The 18,140-nt window shown below is 29.3% G+C and overlaps 1 protein-coding gene across 5 annotated transcripts in view; it reads left to right on the forward strand.

Annotated features, from left to right (window-relative positions):
• The window catches only part of LOC117167092, an 86,481-nt gene that overhangs the window by 43,248 nt on the left and 25,093 nt on the right, over window positions 1-18,140 (forward strand). For 4 of the 5 annotated variants that reach the window (XM_033351731.1, XM_033351729.1, XM_033351728.1 and 1 more), the window contains exon 5: window positions 15,912-15,994. In XM_033351731.1, coding sequence (XP_033207622.1) covers window positions 15,919-15,994 — 76 coding nt within the window. In that variant the 5' untranslated portion in view covers window positions 15,912-15,918. Of the gene's footprint in view, window positions 1-3,372; window positions 3,818-15,911; window positions 15,995-18,140 lie in introns of those variants that run through there. The other variant, XM_033351732.1, reaches the window with a different exon arrangement.

Consider the following 18,140-nt stretch of genomic DNA (forward strand, 5'->3'; position numbering starts at 1 on the left):
CAAAAGATTGAACGTTATTTCAAAGGGTTTCTGAATAATAAAGTATTTTAAGGGATTTCGAAGAATTTAAATGAATCATAGAATATTTAAAAATTTTTTAAGAGATTTGGAAATACTTCTGTAGATTTTAAAGAATTTTAGAGCAACGAACGTGTTATTTACTTAAATAGCACGAGAATTCTGGATCAATCTGAAAAATTTCTATCCCTTCCACACACTACCCTTTTCCCCTACCGAGTGAGTAACGCCTACCCCGAAAGGGAAATTGCCTAATGGTGTGATAATAATAATAATAATAATAATAATAATAATTAGAGCTCTTGAAGAATTTCCGTCGATCATAAAATGTTCGCACCCGAAATTTTTTTTCTTGGCACATGCAAGGTTATATTCCGTGACACACTTCTGGTTTTAAAGGATTTCAAAGAATTTGCAGGGAGGCTCAACGTTTTAAAGGGATTTAAAGAGCTTATGTACGATATTCATGGAATTTTAAGAAATAATTTAAAGGAAAAAAGAGATCTACGTAAGAAATGCTAATGACCCCCTACCCCTATTAAAGACTTGTAAGATATTCCGCACTCAAGAAAGGCTTACATAATAATTGGATGCTCCCTAAATATGTAATGATATATCATACCGGACCAGAGCAGGGATCATTTGGGCGCCATTTACCTGACTGCTTTACCCCCTCTACTCAATTTTCCCTCATGTAGCTGAGGGATCGCCAGACGCTGTCACTGATCCTCGTCACACGACATAATTGATATACAAAATTGTTAAGTTTGCAATTAGTAATTTATAAATATTATATTCAGTACATGCATTTTTTGGCGATTCCAACAATATGAACTTGCCTTAACAAGCTGGAAATTAGAACAAGTGCGATATTTTATTCGCCGTCATACTTCGAAAATTAGAACTATTTGTTTTCAGGCCATGATGTATAGATTCAAAAAATTCAATCAAAGTAGTTTAAAATATTCCTATTATCAGAACTTTAAAACGGAATGGAGCAATAAATACATTGCCCCTATTTAGAAAGCAATTATCTCTAGCTGATGTAGATTTTAGTTTATGTTAATACATTGTATCTAAAAATTCCGAAACTTGTAACTTTTAGAGCTCAGACATAAATGATAAGAAAACCTCCAAATATCGCTTCTATAGATTAGGTTTAGAATTACCATTATAATGCATTTGGAGTTTAAAAAAACCACTATTTTGCTACAATTTTTCAAAATGTATGGCAATATCAAGACTATTGTTCATCTGTGAAGTAAGTTGGAGCCCTGAACTTGTAAATATTAAACATTTTCAACTACGGAACGTTAAACATTATTGAAATTCCACCTTTATTTGGAACTTAAAAAATGTTTAGTCACCAAGGATTAGTGTTTTAAATTAAACATTTTTTATTCAAATATTCTAAATTGATTGGTTTCAATTTCAAGCGAACACAATTTGTTGTTTTTCCAAATTCCTCGCATTCGTGTAATATCAAATTCAAAGACTCGATATTTGCACAATTTTAAATTTCAAGGGTTTTATAAATAAACAATTTTGAATTAATTGCATCCAAAATAGAATCTAAACAATGGTAAATTACCACAATAATTTCACCTTAAGAATGAGAATATTTCAAAACCAGGTTTTGAAAATTGAATTATTTTTATTTGAAAGTCTTCAAAAATATCGAATATTTCAAAATAAAAAAAAAACAATTTTAATTTATAAGAATTAAAACTGTGCAATTCCAAAACTTGGAACCACACATAGCAATCTTATCGCACTCATTCTATTTTTCAACTCGTTAAGACAAGTAATATATCGTTGAAATCACCCAGAAACGTAGATTTCGAATATAATATTTCTAAATTACAAATGGGAAAATAAAAAAAAACACTTTAACCGTCGTGGGACGCCTAGCAGAAGTGATAACTTCATACGATATAAATTGAAGTAGTTTTTCTTTGATCTCTTTTTACTGGCGGTGGTAGGGAACAAACCCGAGAGAGTGCCACTTAGGATGTAAACGCTTTTGTTTGTTCACGTCTGAGTGGTCACCGCACACTCCTCGCAGCTCCTTTTACTCTTACCTGCGGCTCACAGTGGGGCAAAAAAAACGTTCCTGGACAAATAGATTTTCAGAAGACAATTATTATCCGGTTTCAACTGTTTAAAAAAATGAAAGGTAATAAAATTTCACATTGAACTGCAACAGCCAATTTTTAAATTTTTGTTGAGTTTTTTGGTTAATTAATAAAAAAATTAAAAAATTGACTTTTGAAGTATAGCGGTTTTTGAAAAATGCTTTCATTCAATCAAAAAGACCTAGAAAACTGAAAGCATCCATATAAAAAATATGTCCAATGGCAATGCAGATATTAAAAAATGTATTGAATTTGTTATAAACAATAAAATGAATGAAAATGGTTTCGAGGGGATTAGCGGTGATTCCTTATTTGATTCGTGCTAAATTTAAACAATTTATGGATGAAAAAAGTTTTTCAGTTGAATTAATAAAAATTCATAAATAATTTGTTATTTTTAAATAAATTTTTATAATCAAATATCCATATCGGGTATTTTTGACGGATGAATAAAGTTTTGTTATGGAATCGATCACATATTACTTGGACATAAAACTTAAATTTAATATTTGGCCACCAAATAAAAATTAATAATTTTTTAAACTACTTTAATTAATAAATTCACTATTTGGCTATTTCTGGAGGAGCAAACTTGATTTTTTCGATGAAATTAACTGTAAATAACTAATTTCTATGTTTTAAGAATATTTCGATGATGGTGAACAATTAATTATTGTATTCAACAATTGTTTAAACAAATTGTTATTTTTTCATGTATTTATAAATAAAATACCGTTTTTTCACGGAAGTTATTTTGCAATAATTTTTTTCTACGAATCAATGATATTTGTTTAACCAAACTTAATTAACAAATGCATTATTTGGCTGTTTTTTCAGCATTTAAATTTGTTTTTCACGCTTCGCCTCGAAGCGTCACCCAGTAAGCGTTACCCTCGAAGCGTCACCCAGTTTTGTGAGTTCACACCGTGCTATTAAATGCTATCACTTCAAAAATTGAATGTTCCGTATTTTATGCCTAATTAGTACAAAAGGCACTCCTGCTGACAAGGGTTGGTGACAGCGTCTGGCGACCCTAAAAAGTTATTTTTTCAAGGTCCTGGGGCGTCGGTCAGGACAGCAGTGGCCTTGTTGGTCCTTTTTCTTCACCCACTTCTGGAAGTGGTGACTGGACGTCCAAGATAAAGGTGGCTCCTAACAAGTGGTGGCACTTAGCATACGTGCACAGGTTATTCAACCCGTCAGTGTGTAGTTGTATTATCCTGTATAACAGCACCGAGTAACGGTTTGGACTCGAACCTCGTTGAAGAACGTACAAAGGTGTACCCATAGGCATTCAGTCAGCCGTGCAGTTGAAAGATCGTCTTCTTCTTCGCTCGAAGCCGGTACGAGTTACGCGACCCTTAGATCGGTATCGCACACAAGTCACGATTTTCCACGAGAAAAGTTGTATATCGTATATCAATTTCCGCTGCCGCGACCGCGAGTTCAACCTTGACATTGCGTCAAAGAAATCCCTTGATCGGATTCCCGTTTCCGTTCCCCCAAATCGCGGTTCCCTCTTTTATATTGTTCTTTTGTCCCTTGCGTGTGCCATTTTCTTTTTCTTTTTTTGTTGTTGTTAATTTATAAAGAAAATTGAAAAACGGGGTCGGTTCGGTAGTGAGTGAATAAATGGTTTTCTGAATTTACGGGATATTTTACAGGTGAGTTTTTGCATAGGAAGGATTCTATGTTGATAATAAAATTTAAATAAATAATACGAGAAAGTGGATACGTGAATTTATGAATTGATCAATATGGTTTGGTGTGATTTGCGCTTTGTTTTGTTATTTTGAGGGGTTACATAGGCGAATTCCGCCAAGAAGAAAGGCGAAATTCACAAGTTGATTGACAGTGAACTAAAAAACGGAATAATGCGCAATTGGGAAATATATTTAGTCACTTTATGAACAATAATATTGCATCAAAAAATGTGTTCACTTATAGATATGTAGCCTAATAATTAGACTCTACCAAAAAAGGTTAAAATTAGTGGAAAAGTTCAAATTTTTCTTAAACTATAGTAATATCTGTGAATTTGTACAACTTAAAGCATCCATTAGTTTGTTATTATGACTACCGTTTAAAAACGAAGTAGGGGAAGAAACGGTTTAAATTTTTGGGAATTGTGTAACGTCACCACTTAAAGAAATTAAAATTCACCTGTATTTTCCATAATTTTCAAGATCTTTACATTACACTTGGTTTGAAAAACGTGTAAAGGATTGTAGAATGATGCAAACCAAAACCTAAAAATGTACCTATGATATATAGACCTTTATATTATACCTTAATAATACAAGTGATTTACCCTATTATTCAGAAAGATAATGAATTAAATTTTAGAGTTATACGAAAATTTTTGCATGAATTTTCATTTACAAAAATATTCCCATTGTTTAAATTAATTTTATTGCAAGTTACATCAATTTTCAATCGTAATTCGGTCATAAATCTGTGGAACTTAAAAGTAGCACCATATATAACGGTATACAAGAAGCAATTTAAAAAAACTTGTGAGAGAAACAGATTTTTTCTTTGAGAAGAATAATTTATATTTTGATATTGTCCATCAATAGTTTTTTTCTGAAATATTGGTTGGATAATTTTAATCAAATTACTACTACAAAATATTTTCTTTTCATACCGAGCTACTATTTCCTAAAGACTTCACGGCATGTTGGAAAATTATAAAAATATCCAAGCAATCTAATTTAGTGAGTTAAAACATGGCGGAATTGTTCATGAAAATTTATTTGTATTTATAGATTCTGATTTGTTTTGCTGCTTTCAGTTTCACTTATATTTTTATTAATAAAATGTATTATATGCATGGAATAATTTAGAGTATTAATGAAGAAAAATTGATTAACTTAGTTTTACATTTACTGATTTTTCGTGAAATATGCGCGATTTATTTCGTTACATATCATAGAAATTAAAAGTAATTTGAATTCTAATGAGAATTCATAACTTTACGAGTATATATTAACTTAATCTTATGAAGTAAATCAGGTAATGTTCTTTGTTTAACGTTCATCTCTTCTTAATTTCGTAATTTCTTGTGTTGGTAATACTTTATTTTCAACATAAAAATAAATGTGAGCACTAAGTGGATTCTATGAAAGGATAAGAAGCATAGAAATGAATGGGGCTTATCATCTTGATTAGTTAATTAAATTAAATGACCTTCTAATTATGCTCATTATTCTAACTTTAGCCAAGTATTAATTTATTAAACAAAGCAATAATGAAAGTACATCTCAATTACTCAAATTGTTCCGTCTAATTTATATTTGAATACAATAATTTATTTTTTGTTAATCTGAAATATTAAAATTTATTAATAAAATAGAGTTTTGTTGATCACTAAATGACTCAGTTCAATTTAATTAAAAATCCGTCAAATTTTTCTCCTCATTTCTCAAATCTGTACTACCCATCGGTAAACGAATAAGGCTTATTTGAATCAGCTAAAAATGATAATTTGAAGAACAAACAGTCACTGATTCATTCATGTGTAATCAAACTAATTTTCAGCCAAATATCACTAATCTTTAGCCAAATTTAATCATTAAATTGGTAACCTTCTGTTCTCTAAATTTACAAAATTTAAATAAATTTTTAGTAGTTTTTCATTCACATATAATTTCATTTTGACTCATTTTTAACGCAACAAATCGCAACTACGAATTTGAGTAATAATAGGCATCGATTTTTATCCAATTCCTAGTAAACTTACATGTTGAACTATGTGTAAGCTGCGTGGGTAAACTTCTATGTAAAAATGTAAGTTGATCATTAAAACGATTTACTATTTTAGCCATGAACTATTATATGATAAACGATCAAGTTTAAAACAACTGAAAAAATGCCCATTTTTTTGAAAATTCAATTTTTAATCAGATTAGAAACTTGGACAATTGTTTACTCAAAATTAATCCAGAATATGCATTATAAATTCCCCAGAAATTTAAATGATTTTATATAAAAAGAGTTATTCGTTGATGTTTTATAATTTGTATTCGCTATGTACCGTAAGACGGAACTAAGCCATACATTATTTTAGGTTTTTTATAATCTTTTACCGCAAGGAATTAAAATAAATGCTATAAATGTATAATGTTAAGCTCTTATTTTCCAATATACTAAAGTTAAAACATTTCATTCAGCGACAAAATAACTAGTAATTCTAGTCTAAAGATTGTCCGTGTTTACCCATCAGTGTGTACTTTATTCATTTACTTTCGATAAACGGGAAAAAGTTACTTTTCAGCAATACTAAGTTATAGATTATCACAAATTAAAGCCTTAATCGTTATTTTAGCGTATTTAAAAAAATATTATGACTTCAATACAAAAATACGTGTTTATTTTCAGTAAAAGTATAGTTGTATATGTGGTATTTCACACACATACTTTTATATACAGTGAGTCTCTTCTATAGCGCCAATTTTGGGGCTGACGGTGGATGGAAACTAACTTATTATAGCCCGCTCCGCTTTTGTTTTTTCACGCCTGAGTGCTCGCCTGAGTGACATCCGCAGACCTCGCGCACCCTGCGCAGCTCCTGTTATACCTACTTGCGGCACGGCGTTAATTCTCGGAAGGGCTATAGAAGGGAGGGATATTGAAGGATTTCACTGTATAAGGGTATGAAATAAAAAAAGTAATCCTGGCCATATTAGGACAATTTCTTATGGGGAACAGTATGCAACTGCCGATTAGAGTATTTTATCAAACGGGTGAATCTAATTTGTGTATTATAATTGCTCACCATTTCTTGTCTTGCTTATAATTTTGGACACTTTTGTTAAGATTATCTGCAATACAAATTACATAAATATACCAAATAGTTTCTACAATAAAGTTTGACATTTATTTTTCACAAAACATTCGAAAATCTGTCCCATTTTTTATCTAGCAAAAAAGAAATCATATTATGAAATATAGAATTATGAGTGGCCCGATTGCCCCAATGTGTTCTGGTTACCCTCTTTTTATGATATTTTATTTAAACTAAAGGAAGTTTTTATGAAAATTGGAGTTACGTATGTCATGCAAAAATATTATTTGAGTAAAAATAACGATCTTTACCTCCGATGCATATTATTCATTTTTTTGAAATTTCAGATCAGTTAGCTATTTTTGTAGATCAAGTTTTTTCACTTTTCATTTCCTTGATATTTAGTCTGAGAACAAAATTCTTCAGGAACAATTAAAATACAAAATTTCTATAACATTTTTATAATAAAAATACTTCATGTCCAGTTATATGACTTATATATTCAAATATGCTTCAGTACCTTCATTCCACATTACAAGCAATATAATAATTAATTAATTAAAATTAAACTCCTTTTACGAAAAGCTTCCTCCTTTACATCCGTTTTCTTATATAAGAAGAACTTTCTGGAATTCCGAAGCGAAATTTAAAAAAAACTTCCATTTGTTATTTGTTCTCGGATGACCCGATTTCACCCGTTTGTGTTTGTTTGTTTCTATTCTAGCCGCGGGGATTCGTCATAAATTTTTTATTCGCGCTTGCTTGCTCTTACACTTTGATCACTGATACACTTTGCTCCCAAAACATAAGAGCCGGAACGAGATGCAAGCAATTAAGTAGGATAACTGACCCGGATGGTTAGGATAGGATGAGTCGAGGATGAGGCTACGATGAGTCGCGTTTACTCGGGTATTCCTTAACCTGAAGCCGTATAAATTTGCAAAATATAGAAGTTTATTACCCCTGACGTATTTGTTCCGCATGCAATCAGCGTACCGGAAACGATGGATTATTGTGCACGAAATTCTCTAAGCGTCTTATGGATCATTATGCAATTATTAAATACTGCCATTTCGTGTTTTGCATCTTAAGAAATCTTTGGTTCTTTTAAGAAATTTTTGTTCAATTAAAATCTTTTCCATTTAACCAGGAACAATTATTGTCGTGGCTACATGTGCTGAAATTCCAGTGCAAATAACCGTATTTTTTCGATTCCGTCAAACAGTGTCTAGAACCTTTTGTTGGAGAATTAATAAAGCCCGGTTCTAGGCTCCGGTTGAAACCCTCTTAAGTAATTTAAACTATTAATTTAGAAATTTCCGAATTTACCCCACATGTCCGAAATTACCCTGTTTTTTAAGGTACACTTAGTTACTGCCAAAATGTATTTAAAGTTCAAGGATGAGTAGATATTTTTATTGAGTTTTGAAATTCTAAGCTTTCTATGTTTTAATAATTGTTATAAGAATTTTTGGGTCGTTTCTTGAAATTCAGTAAGCGTAGTACATACATTTTCGGTGCGTCCAGGGAAATTGGAAATTCGGTGATGCGTGAGGGTAGACTATATATATTTTCGCTGGGCCTGGAAACTTTGTAATTTTAAGCGGTATTTTATGAATAATTTAGAATGAGGATATCAAAATTCAATAATGTAAAGGTAAAGGGCATTTTTTATATTACTTTATTTTCTGAAAAAGACATTAAAGTTATATTTTTGTATTAACTTTAAATATTTTCTCGCTCTAATTGAAAAATTTAAAAGAAGATGAATGATTCAGAAAAAACCGCGACTTTCTACCGCCATTATGAGAAATATTTCTATAATTCATAATAAAGTGTTTCAAAACTTTTTTTAAACATGTAATTATTAGTAGAATGTAATATATTATGCGTTTAAAATCATTTTTACTAAAACATACACCAAAAAATAATTATTAGTCTCGAAAACTTGAAAAAAAAAATTTTTCACTTATGAATGTTTTTTGGGACCCCATAAAACAGGTCTATGTGGGTTGAATTCAAAAATTAATTTTCGATTCCCATGGATATATTTGATAATATTGACGATTTTGTCAAAAATTTTGTTGATTAATTTTTTTCGTATGAGAAATACGTTTTAAACATTAAATAACGAAAATAACTAAAAATAACTCTATGATATTTTAAATATTTTTGATAGAGATCATATTTTGCAATCAGAGATGACATTTTATTTATTTGATAATAAATTACTTTAATGTGTTTGTATGAACAAAATTTTCGATCATGCTATAGAAATTTAAAATATTCAAAAATGTAGTTTGCAAGTTATTTTGATAAAGAGGATTATATTATATAAAATATGATTATCATTTCTTTAACAAAGCTTTGCAGTTTTATAGATTTCTCTGTGTGTTTCCTTTTGTTTCATAATTTAAAGTTTGATTCTTCATTGAATGTAATATTGATTAAAAACGTTACTTTAAAAAACTCAAAATTATTATAATTTAAATTAAAGCTTTCTTTATATATTCATTTTCAAACAAAATCAGTGATCTGCTATCAGAAAAAATTAAAATATGCTTCGAAGTGTATTATACTATTTTCACTAATATGATGGAATAAAATTAATGACCCGTCGGCGTTGACATTCCTTTAATTAAACTAACTAGGAAAATTAATTCAAGACCTAATTTGATTATACACATTTTGTTAGTTAGAAAAAATGGTATAATCCTTCTTGTTTCTTATTAGTTTTTTGCGGAGTAACATAGTTATTATCTAAGCACAGTTATCCTTGTTAAATTAAATTGTATCTTGAGTAAGGTCCTATGCGGAATCCGAAACTATGAGAAAAAGTACACTTGCTTTTCTTTTAATGGCAAAACTTTATAAAAGAAATTTTTATTTCGATGGTATAGTTTTTTTACCATTGGCAGGCATACATTTTCCAGATTTTCCAGACGAGATCTATTTTCAAAGACCTTACAAAAATATCGCAATGAAATTCATAATTTTAATACTTGTGGGTGATTTCAACCTTACCCGTGTAGAAATTCAAATGGGGAACTAGTCTGGTTCCCGACCATTTGACCCTACTTAAAGTCGGGGGCTAGTCGCGTCATCTGATTATTTCCCGACCAGTAGCGTCACGGTAGATTAGTCGGGGGCTAGTCAGGCGACCCGACTTATCCCAGTCGGGGCCTGATTGGGTACTAGTAGGGGTCATATAATAATACATCCGTGTGGAATATTAACCAAACGCCCAAAATGTGTGAAACATTCCATAAAATTTTGTCAAAATACTTATTATTTAAGGAAATCTCCATAAACGTTTTTGAAATATTTAAAAGTGCTAAAATTTATTCAAGATTTAATAGTGAACATTGTCTACTCTTAAAAATGTATAAATTTATGTGACTTAAATTTCCCAAAATTTGTGAAATATTAATAAAAAAAGCTTCAGCTGAATCGCAGCAATGGAAGAGCTTCGCTCTGAAGAAACCGCCACATTGGTCACGGTAGCCTCTGCTTCAGATAATTATGCTTGTTACTTGTGGACTGCTGTCTTAAAAACTCGACGAGTCACTTCTGTTGCGCGAGAGGCGGCACGTCGCGCCTTTGCGGATTTTTTTTAAAGCTACCAGTCCAGAACCGCAAGACTAAAATGAAGGCGGTAGCGAAATCTGAACTGTAACGTGCTGAATAGTTTACAACTACTATACTTTATATAAATTCCATACAAAGGTATTTATAAATGTTCCTAGAGATTCGCAATTTTCTAAAAAATACTACAAAAAAGTAAGATTACGTCTTTTTGTAAATTTTGATCGTTGTTTTGATAAAAAGTTGATTTTCATACAAAATTATTAACTTAATAATTAAATATTAAAAATGTTTGAGATGACTTTAACATTAATAAATCTTTTTTCCAAAAAAACTGTGCAAAATTATTGTTCAATATATTCTTAGTGTTTTAGAATAAAAAAATCATTACGCTTTTTTAGATATTACCTTATTTGATAAGACCTCGCCGAAAACTCAAACATAAGAATAACCCGACTAGAGCCCCAATAGTTCCCGACCAGAGCCTGAAGATTACTCGCACGGAAATTAGAGAACGAAAAGGCTCGACTAGCCCTTGACCCCACCACCGATCAGGTCCTGCCTGAAATGTTGACAACAAAAAGCCCAACTAGTCCCCGACTAGTCCCCGACTGGGTACTTTGTCAAAATTAATAACCCGTCTAGCCCCTGATTAGTGCCCAAATTGTAATAGGGCCAAATGGGGTTATTTCCACACGGGTATTATACGAATTATTTTGCGAATTATAGTTTTTTTATCAGTGATAGGTATAGTTGTTCCACCAGATCGGCAATGGGAAGACCTGGGTTCGAATCCCAACAGAGCTCGAGATAACTTTTGCAGTATGAAAGATATTACTATTTTAAAAGTCTTAACACATACCTGTAGATCAAGAAAATTAAAATTGATAAAAATTATAAAGAAATAACTTCAATTAAATGTCAAGTTTGAAATTTTCGAAATCAGGAAAACCCTTAATAAAAGTTTTTGTTTCATCACTATTGAGGTATAATCATAAAATGTATTCCGTTAAATATTGATGCATGTAATATATGAATGATATTGGTTACTTGATATTATATATTCCTGAATCAGGAAATAATTTATGAATACGACGCTTATAAAATGAGATCTTAAGTCTCATGACCGATACCGTTACGGGACACAAATATGAACGAAAAAATGTAACGGTAAAAACTCATGACTTCGGATCCAACTGGATATTTACAAACATCAAATGTGTGAATACTGAATCATTATACGAGTCTATGATACTTATTTGAATATTTTCGTGCCGTAATGCTAGGATTATCGAGTTCTCAAATTCAATCAAATGGTATAATACTGTTATACAACAGTATCGAATCTCATTTCTTAAAAAGGAATTTTGATAGAAAAACATCAATGATAGAATAATTTAATTTTTTAAGTACAAATGTAATTGATACAATGATAATATTACACTGGAAATTGCACACAATATTTTTCTTTGAAACTACGACATGATATTTTGCATACATTTTTCATCCTGCAACTTCTTCGTCAAACGATGCATGAATCCCCCTCCCCTCTACCGTGATGGAACAAATAGAAACAACCCTAACCCCCTTTTGGGTCAAAATTTTTTCTTTGATTTCATCTGATGAAAGCATTAAATAAAACACAATAAATACAGAACATACTATTTGAACAAACTTCACAAATCGAAATGTTCTCAAAGCAGGGGACAGGTTGATTTTTCACGAAAATAGATGAATACATTTTTAAAATAAAATTAATGCATAGTCTCATAATGAATTCAATATTATAAAACGTTTAGGATTTCAAGTCGAACTTTTTTCAACCGACAAAGTTGAATTTTCAACCAAATATAATAGTTGAATTTTCAAACCAAAAAGGCGAAATTTTTATAAGACATGGAATTTTTAATCTAGGACACAGCTCTCTTTCTAAAAAGACGAAGTTTCAGCGAGGCAGTTAATTTTTCAACAAAAAATAGATTTTTAACAAAATTGAATTTTCAAGTAAAATAAATTATGTAACTTCAAGAAAAAATGAAGTTTTAACATAGAAGATCAATTTTCAATCAAATAATTGAATTTTCAATGAGAAAAGATTAACTGTCGACAAAAAATATCATAGTGGATATTTCAATAAATAAAACTTTATATTAAAATAAAAAACAGTCAAATTTTACGAAACAGATGAATTCTCAACAAAGGAATTAAAATTTCAACCGGGTAAAATTTTTCAGTGAAGATGAAAAAAAATGTCTACCAAGCTGTTGAATTTTAAAAAAAGCGAATTCTCTAGAAAGCGGTTTAATTTTCACCCAAAAAAAACGAATTTTTTAAACAAAACAGTTGAATTTTTAACCATAAAGACGAATTCATTAGAAAGTGGTTAAACTTTTAACCAAAATTTACGAAATTCAAACAAAACAGTTTAAATGTTTACTCAAATAGTTCATTTGTAAACTAGAAAAGGTCGATTTTCAACCAAAAATGGAACAGTTTCAGTTTCAGTTGAGCACATTGATTTTTAACAAACAGAAAGAATATTCAACAAAATATTCAAATCTTAAATCAATTAATTTTTTAAATATTAGATCAACTTTCAACCAAATAATCAAATTTTTAATTAAGAAGATTATTTTTTTTACAAATAGAAAAAACGAGTGTACAACGAAATAAATCAATTTTCAAAAAAGTTTGTGCATTTTCAACAAAAAACGAGTTTTTAACAGAATAGTTCAATTTTGAGCCAAAAAGATGGATCTTCAACTAATAAATAGAATTTTCAATAAAATAGTTCAACAAATTTATAAACAAATTACGTAAATTTTCAACCAGTAATGGAATAGTTACATTTTTAGTTAAAAAATTAATTTTTAACTAAAGAAGAACTGATTTGAACAAAATAGTTCAATATTTATTAAAAACAATCAATTTTTAACGAAATAAATTATCTGTTAACCAAGCATTAAACAATTTGCAGCAAAAATGCATTAGTTGAATTTTCAGTCAATAACATTAATTTTCAACCAATAAAGGAAGAAATTTGAACAAAACAGTTAAGTTTTCAAGTAAACAGTGGACTTTTATACTTAATTATATGAATTCTGAACAAAAAATATATTATTAGACTTTTCAATAAAAATAATTGATTGTTATAAAATTTATATTGTCCATGAGTGATATCATTTTCTGCAATAAATCCCCTTGCCCTTCGTTCACATAGTAAAAATGTATGTACCCCCTCCACTCCTACTATAGCTGTTGTTCGACCTAATTCTTAATAGCTCCAAATTAATTTAGAAACTAGTAAAAGATAAAGTCACAGAATAAAATTTTCTGAGTTTGAGAAAATAGGTACGTCAAAAAAGTCAACTCATTTGAAGTTTTAGGAATATGCAAAAACTTTATGTATTATTTTTGATAGAAAGATGTTTAATTAAATAGAGCGTATCAGCTTTTCATTCTTTGAAAACAATCTTACAAGGTTTTATGGCATTCGTTCAAATCCATATAAAAAATCGCGATGCAATTTTTTTAGCTTTAGTGACATATGCATGAATAGCTAAATTATGTATTCTTCTGCTGTAGATTTATTATAATTTCCAATTTCAAAGTCTATACATGTTTCCAGACGTGATACATTTTTTGACATGTCGAACTTTTCATTAGGAAGTATTTAATATGCAGTTAATTATTTTCTACTACTGTTTGCGGTAGTCAGATTAAAACCTAATTTGAATTCGACAAAGGTATCGATTACAATCGAACAATAGGGGTGAATTCAGCATACAAACGATTCAATCATGCGGAACCTTGGTATGCCCAGAAACCACAATTTGATTCATGCAAAAATTTTAAACTTACATCACCTCTTGGTCTGAAATGTTTTTTTTTTTGTTGAAACCCCGATACACGTTTTTGACATCTGGTGTGAATGCGCAAGTAGGCTTTGCGTAAGACCGAATGCGGAATTTTTATTTTACTTGAAAGAGTATTATAGCAATTTTTAATATAAGATTATAAATATTCCGTTCGTGCTCAGCACGTAAAAGTTAACAGAAGCGTAATACCTGTAATGATTATATGTACCAGATCATTTGTATTTTTAAAAATTTGGTTAACATGTACCTTTTCTTGGATAACGAATTGAGAAATTTCAAAATTTGCATGCGAACAGAACTAGATATGAATTCAGTTCACGTAGTTCTGAAATCTCTCTGTCAAAGGCTTCCACTTTCAAAGCTTCCGAAAAATCTTAAATCCCATCTTAAAACCCATATTTTTTATTTTTAGAAATATTGAAAGAATGCTTTTAAATTTAAATGCATTTCAACTTGATATTTCAAAGAGTAGTTTATAATCTAAAAGCGCTCGAAATTTAGTGTTCAAACGTCAAGGTTTGTAAATGAGAAAATTGTGTTGAAATATTTTCATAGGAACAAAATACATAGTTTCAATTATCATTCAAATTAAGTTTCAAAACAATTAGAAGTTTTTCAAATTTAAAAATAGTCAATTGGGAAGAATGTAAACTGCGATTTAGATTTTAACAGACGCATCATAGAAAATATACTTGCACATCTTTTTCTTAAAAGGAGACCCGAAACCCCATTTTTTATATAACTGATTTTTATATGTTTTAAAATTTAACTCGCCGTAACTCAGCCAATTCTAAGAATTTTTTGATGAAATTTACAGGGAACTTTTTTAAAATGTTCTATCACTACTATGTTAAATAAAATCTTAACAGTTTTGCTTAAACAAAGTTTATTAATTTTTGATTAAGCCATTGCATAAATCATGCAATCATATCTTTCAAGTTCATGGGAAGTAGAACGAGTTTTGACCAGCAAACAAGGTACAAAGTAAAAATTCTTGAGCAAGGTATAAATATATTTTGTAAGAAAATAATTACTGAAAATCAATCATCATTAAAAAATTAGAAGGGTCTTATTTCGGCCACGCGGCTCATTTTTGCGCACGTATGCATTAGCTCGACGCGTTCACGTGGAAATGAATCTTCGCTCGTTAAGAAAAATGAGACTATTTATAGAAAAAAATTCAAATTTTTGCTCATACTTTATGGAAAAACAATTAGTATCAATAACTTATCAATTCTAAACACGAAACAATTACTTTTGTTCATTAATTCGTTTATAATATAATACAATCTTTTTGTCTTACTTTAAAATATTATAAATGATTTCTGTTTAGTGATTATACTAATTTAAGGTCTATTTTATTGAATTTTAAAATCGTTTGGACAGTGGAACACTTGAAAGGTTTAATATAGATATTAATTAAAATTTTTTTGTAAAGATGTCGTTTGCTTTTCATTTTTTTTAATAAGAATGTGAAACTGTTGATTTACTAGTTTTTATTTCTTTCAGGGTGAACATGCGGTTGAAGCTGTTGAAGCTCACTACGATCCTGCTTCTTGCAGGATCCAGCGAAGCGAGGCCTCAAAAAATCGGTAAGTCAGAACAAAAAAATATTGTCTATAGATAGCAAGTGAAAAGTTTCAGTCTTGTATTATGTAGAGAACTGGTACGGATATATTATAATGTAAACAAAAAACTATAAACATTATGACAGAAAGAGAATTGTTGTTTGACCATTTTTAAAAAATATTAAATTTAAAATGGTGTAAAATGAGACACCCATGTGTCAAATGGTCTAAGGTGATACAATTCCCATTTATAATAATTAAATTTTGAAAATGATTAAGTTGAAAATCGTTTCTCATCACCTTCAAAGTGAAATTGATAAAATTTCAAATCTAAAAATTTGAAATTATTCCATTCGGAAGCTTTTGTTATCAAATACTTGTGGATCTAAAAATGGTTTAATTTAAATTATTATTACATTTTTCAAACTTGAGCGCCTATATGTTATGGTGTTCTTAAAAAGGCTTTTCTTAAAACGTGAAAACGCTTTCCAATTTTTTTTAATATTAGTTAATTAATAAAGAGTGATTTCTAGAAGAACTTAATCGAAATATTGTAAGTGCTGTCTCAAAAATGATTAGGTTAGAAAATGCAAAAAATTATATTAATCATTTAGTTAATTTTGTTACTTGAAGCAATTAATGAATAAGAATTTATTAGAACCATCATTTAGGACATCCATTAGAGTTATAAAAAACACAGTTTTTTTTGAAAATTGTGGACGTCTATAGGCAAGTGAAATTATTGCTTTCTTGTTAGTTATAGATACGAATTCGGCATGATTTCTTCAGCATATTATTCCTAGCAGGCTATTTTTTCATTTCCTGATTAATGAAACCATTTTCTAACTGAAATAACCCTTGGATTGAACTGTATTATTCGAGATTTTTAAAATCAGAAATAATTATATATTTGAATAAAAAAAATCTGTTACCATAGACTCAAATAAAAAGTAAGTATTTTCAAACAGGAAAAAATGTACTTAGATTATTTAAATAAAGCTTTATTTGTTCTAATTTTTATTATTTTATAAAATTGTGAAAACCCTATTTTTATTTTATTTACGGTACAGAAAATATTATTTTGTTGGTGAATTTATTTCAATCAACAATTTGATTTTTTTCGAGTTAAAAATAAAATTTTCCAAATAAGTCTTAAGACAGATTTTTTTCTTTTATCGGAAAATTTAACCGAGCCATGAACTTGGAACAATACTACGGTCATTAATAATAATTACAAATGTAAACTTTTATTGGATCATAACAACTTTTATACCAGTGTAGTAAATATATATTGCTTTCTCCGTTTATAATTTTAAAAGTATTTAATAATATAAAAATGTGTTTAAATATTTTACATATTTTAAAAGTCAGAAATTTATTAAATTACCGGGAGCAAAAAAAATCGTACGACTGGCTTTCAATCATTTTTCCTGTCTATTTTTATTTAATCACTTCACGCTAATAAGTTTGAAACAAAAGTTGTAGATTAGAAAACTATTAAATTTTGTTTTTATTCTGCAAAGTTGTACATAAGGTAACCTTGCTTAGTGAAAAACAGTTTTTGGCGCTAGGAAAAGAGTGTAAAAAAATTTATAATGGCTATAGTTAGAGAAATGTTTGATTGATTGATATAAAAGTTGCCGAAAATTTCAATAATTTCTTCGAACATCAGTAACTGAGGAAAATGAGTTGATCTACGAGGTAAAATATTTAATGTAAAATATTGCAAAAGTAATTTTAGATTTTCCACAAAGACAAATAATATTACCATGTATGGGTACCTTATCCCTATAAGATTTGAAGTTTACATATATATATATAAATTTAAACAAAGGAGTGAAATTTAAAAAAAAAAGATGAATTTACAAACAGAAAACGTGACTTTTCTTCCAAAATATGAATTATCAAACCAAAAAGGATGCATTTTCTATTCAAAAAGACGAATGTTCAACAAAAGAGTTAAGTTTTGGAACAAAAAAGATAACTGGTAAGAAAATAGTTGAGTTTTCAACAAAATTATTGAATTTGCAAGTAAATAGTAGAATTTTTAACCGAAAGAGATTAATTATGAATAGAGAATATGGTAGTAGACGTTTTATTTTCGAAAAACTAACTTTCAATCATAAAAGATGAATTTTAAATCCAAAAGGATGGATTTTCAATCCAAGGG

Source organism: Belonocnema kinseyi, chromosome 2 (assembly GCF_010883055.1).
Source record: "Belonocnema kinseyi isolate 2016_QV_RU_SX_M_011 chromosome 2, B_treatae_v1, whole genome shotgun sequence".
Lineage (NCBI taxonomy): Eukaryota > Metazoa > Arthropoda > Insecta > Hymenoptera > Cynipidae > Belonocnema > Belonocnema kinseyi.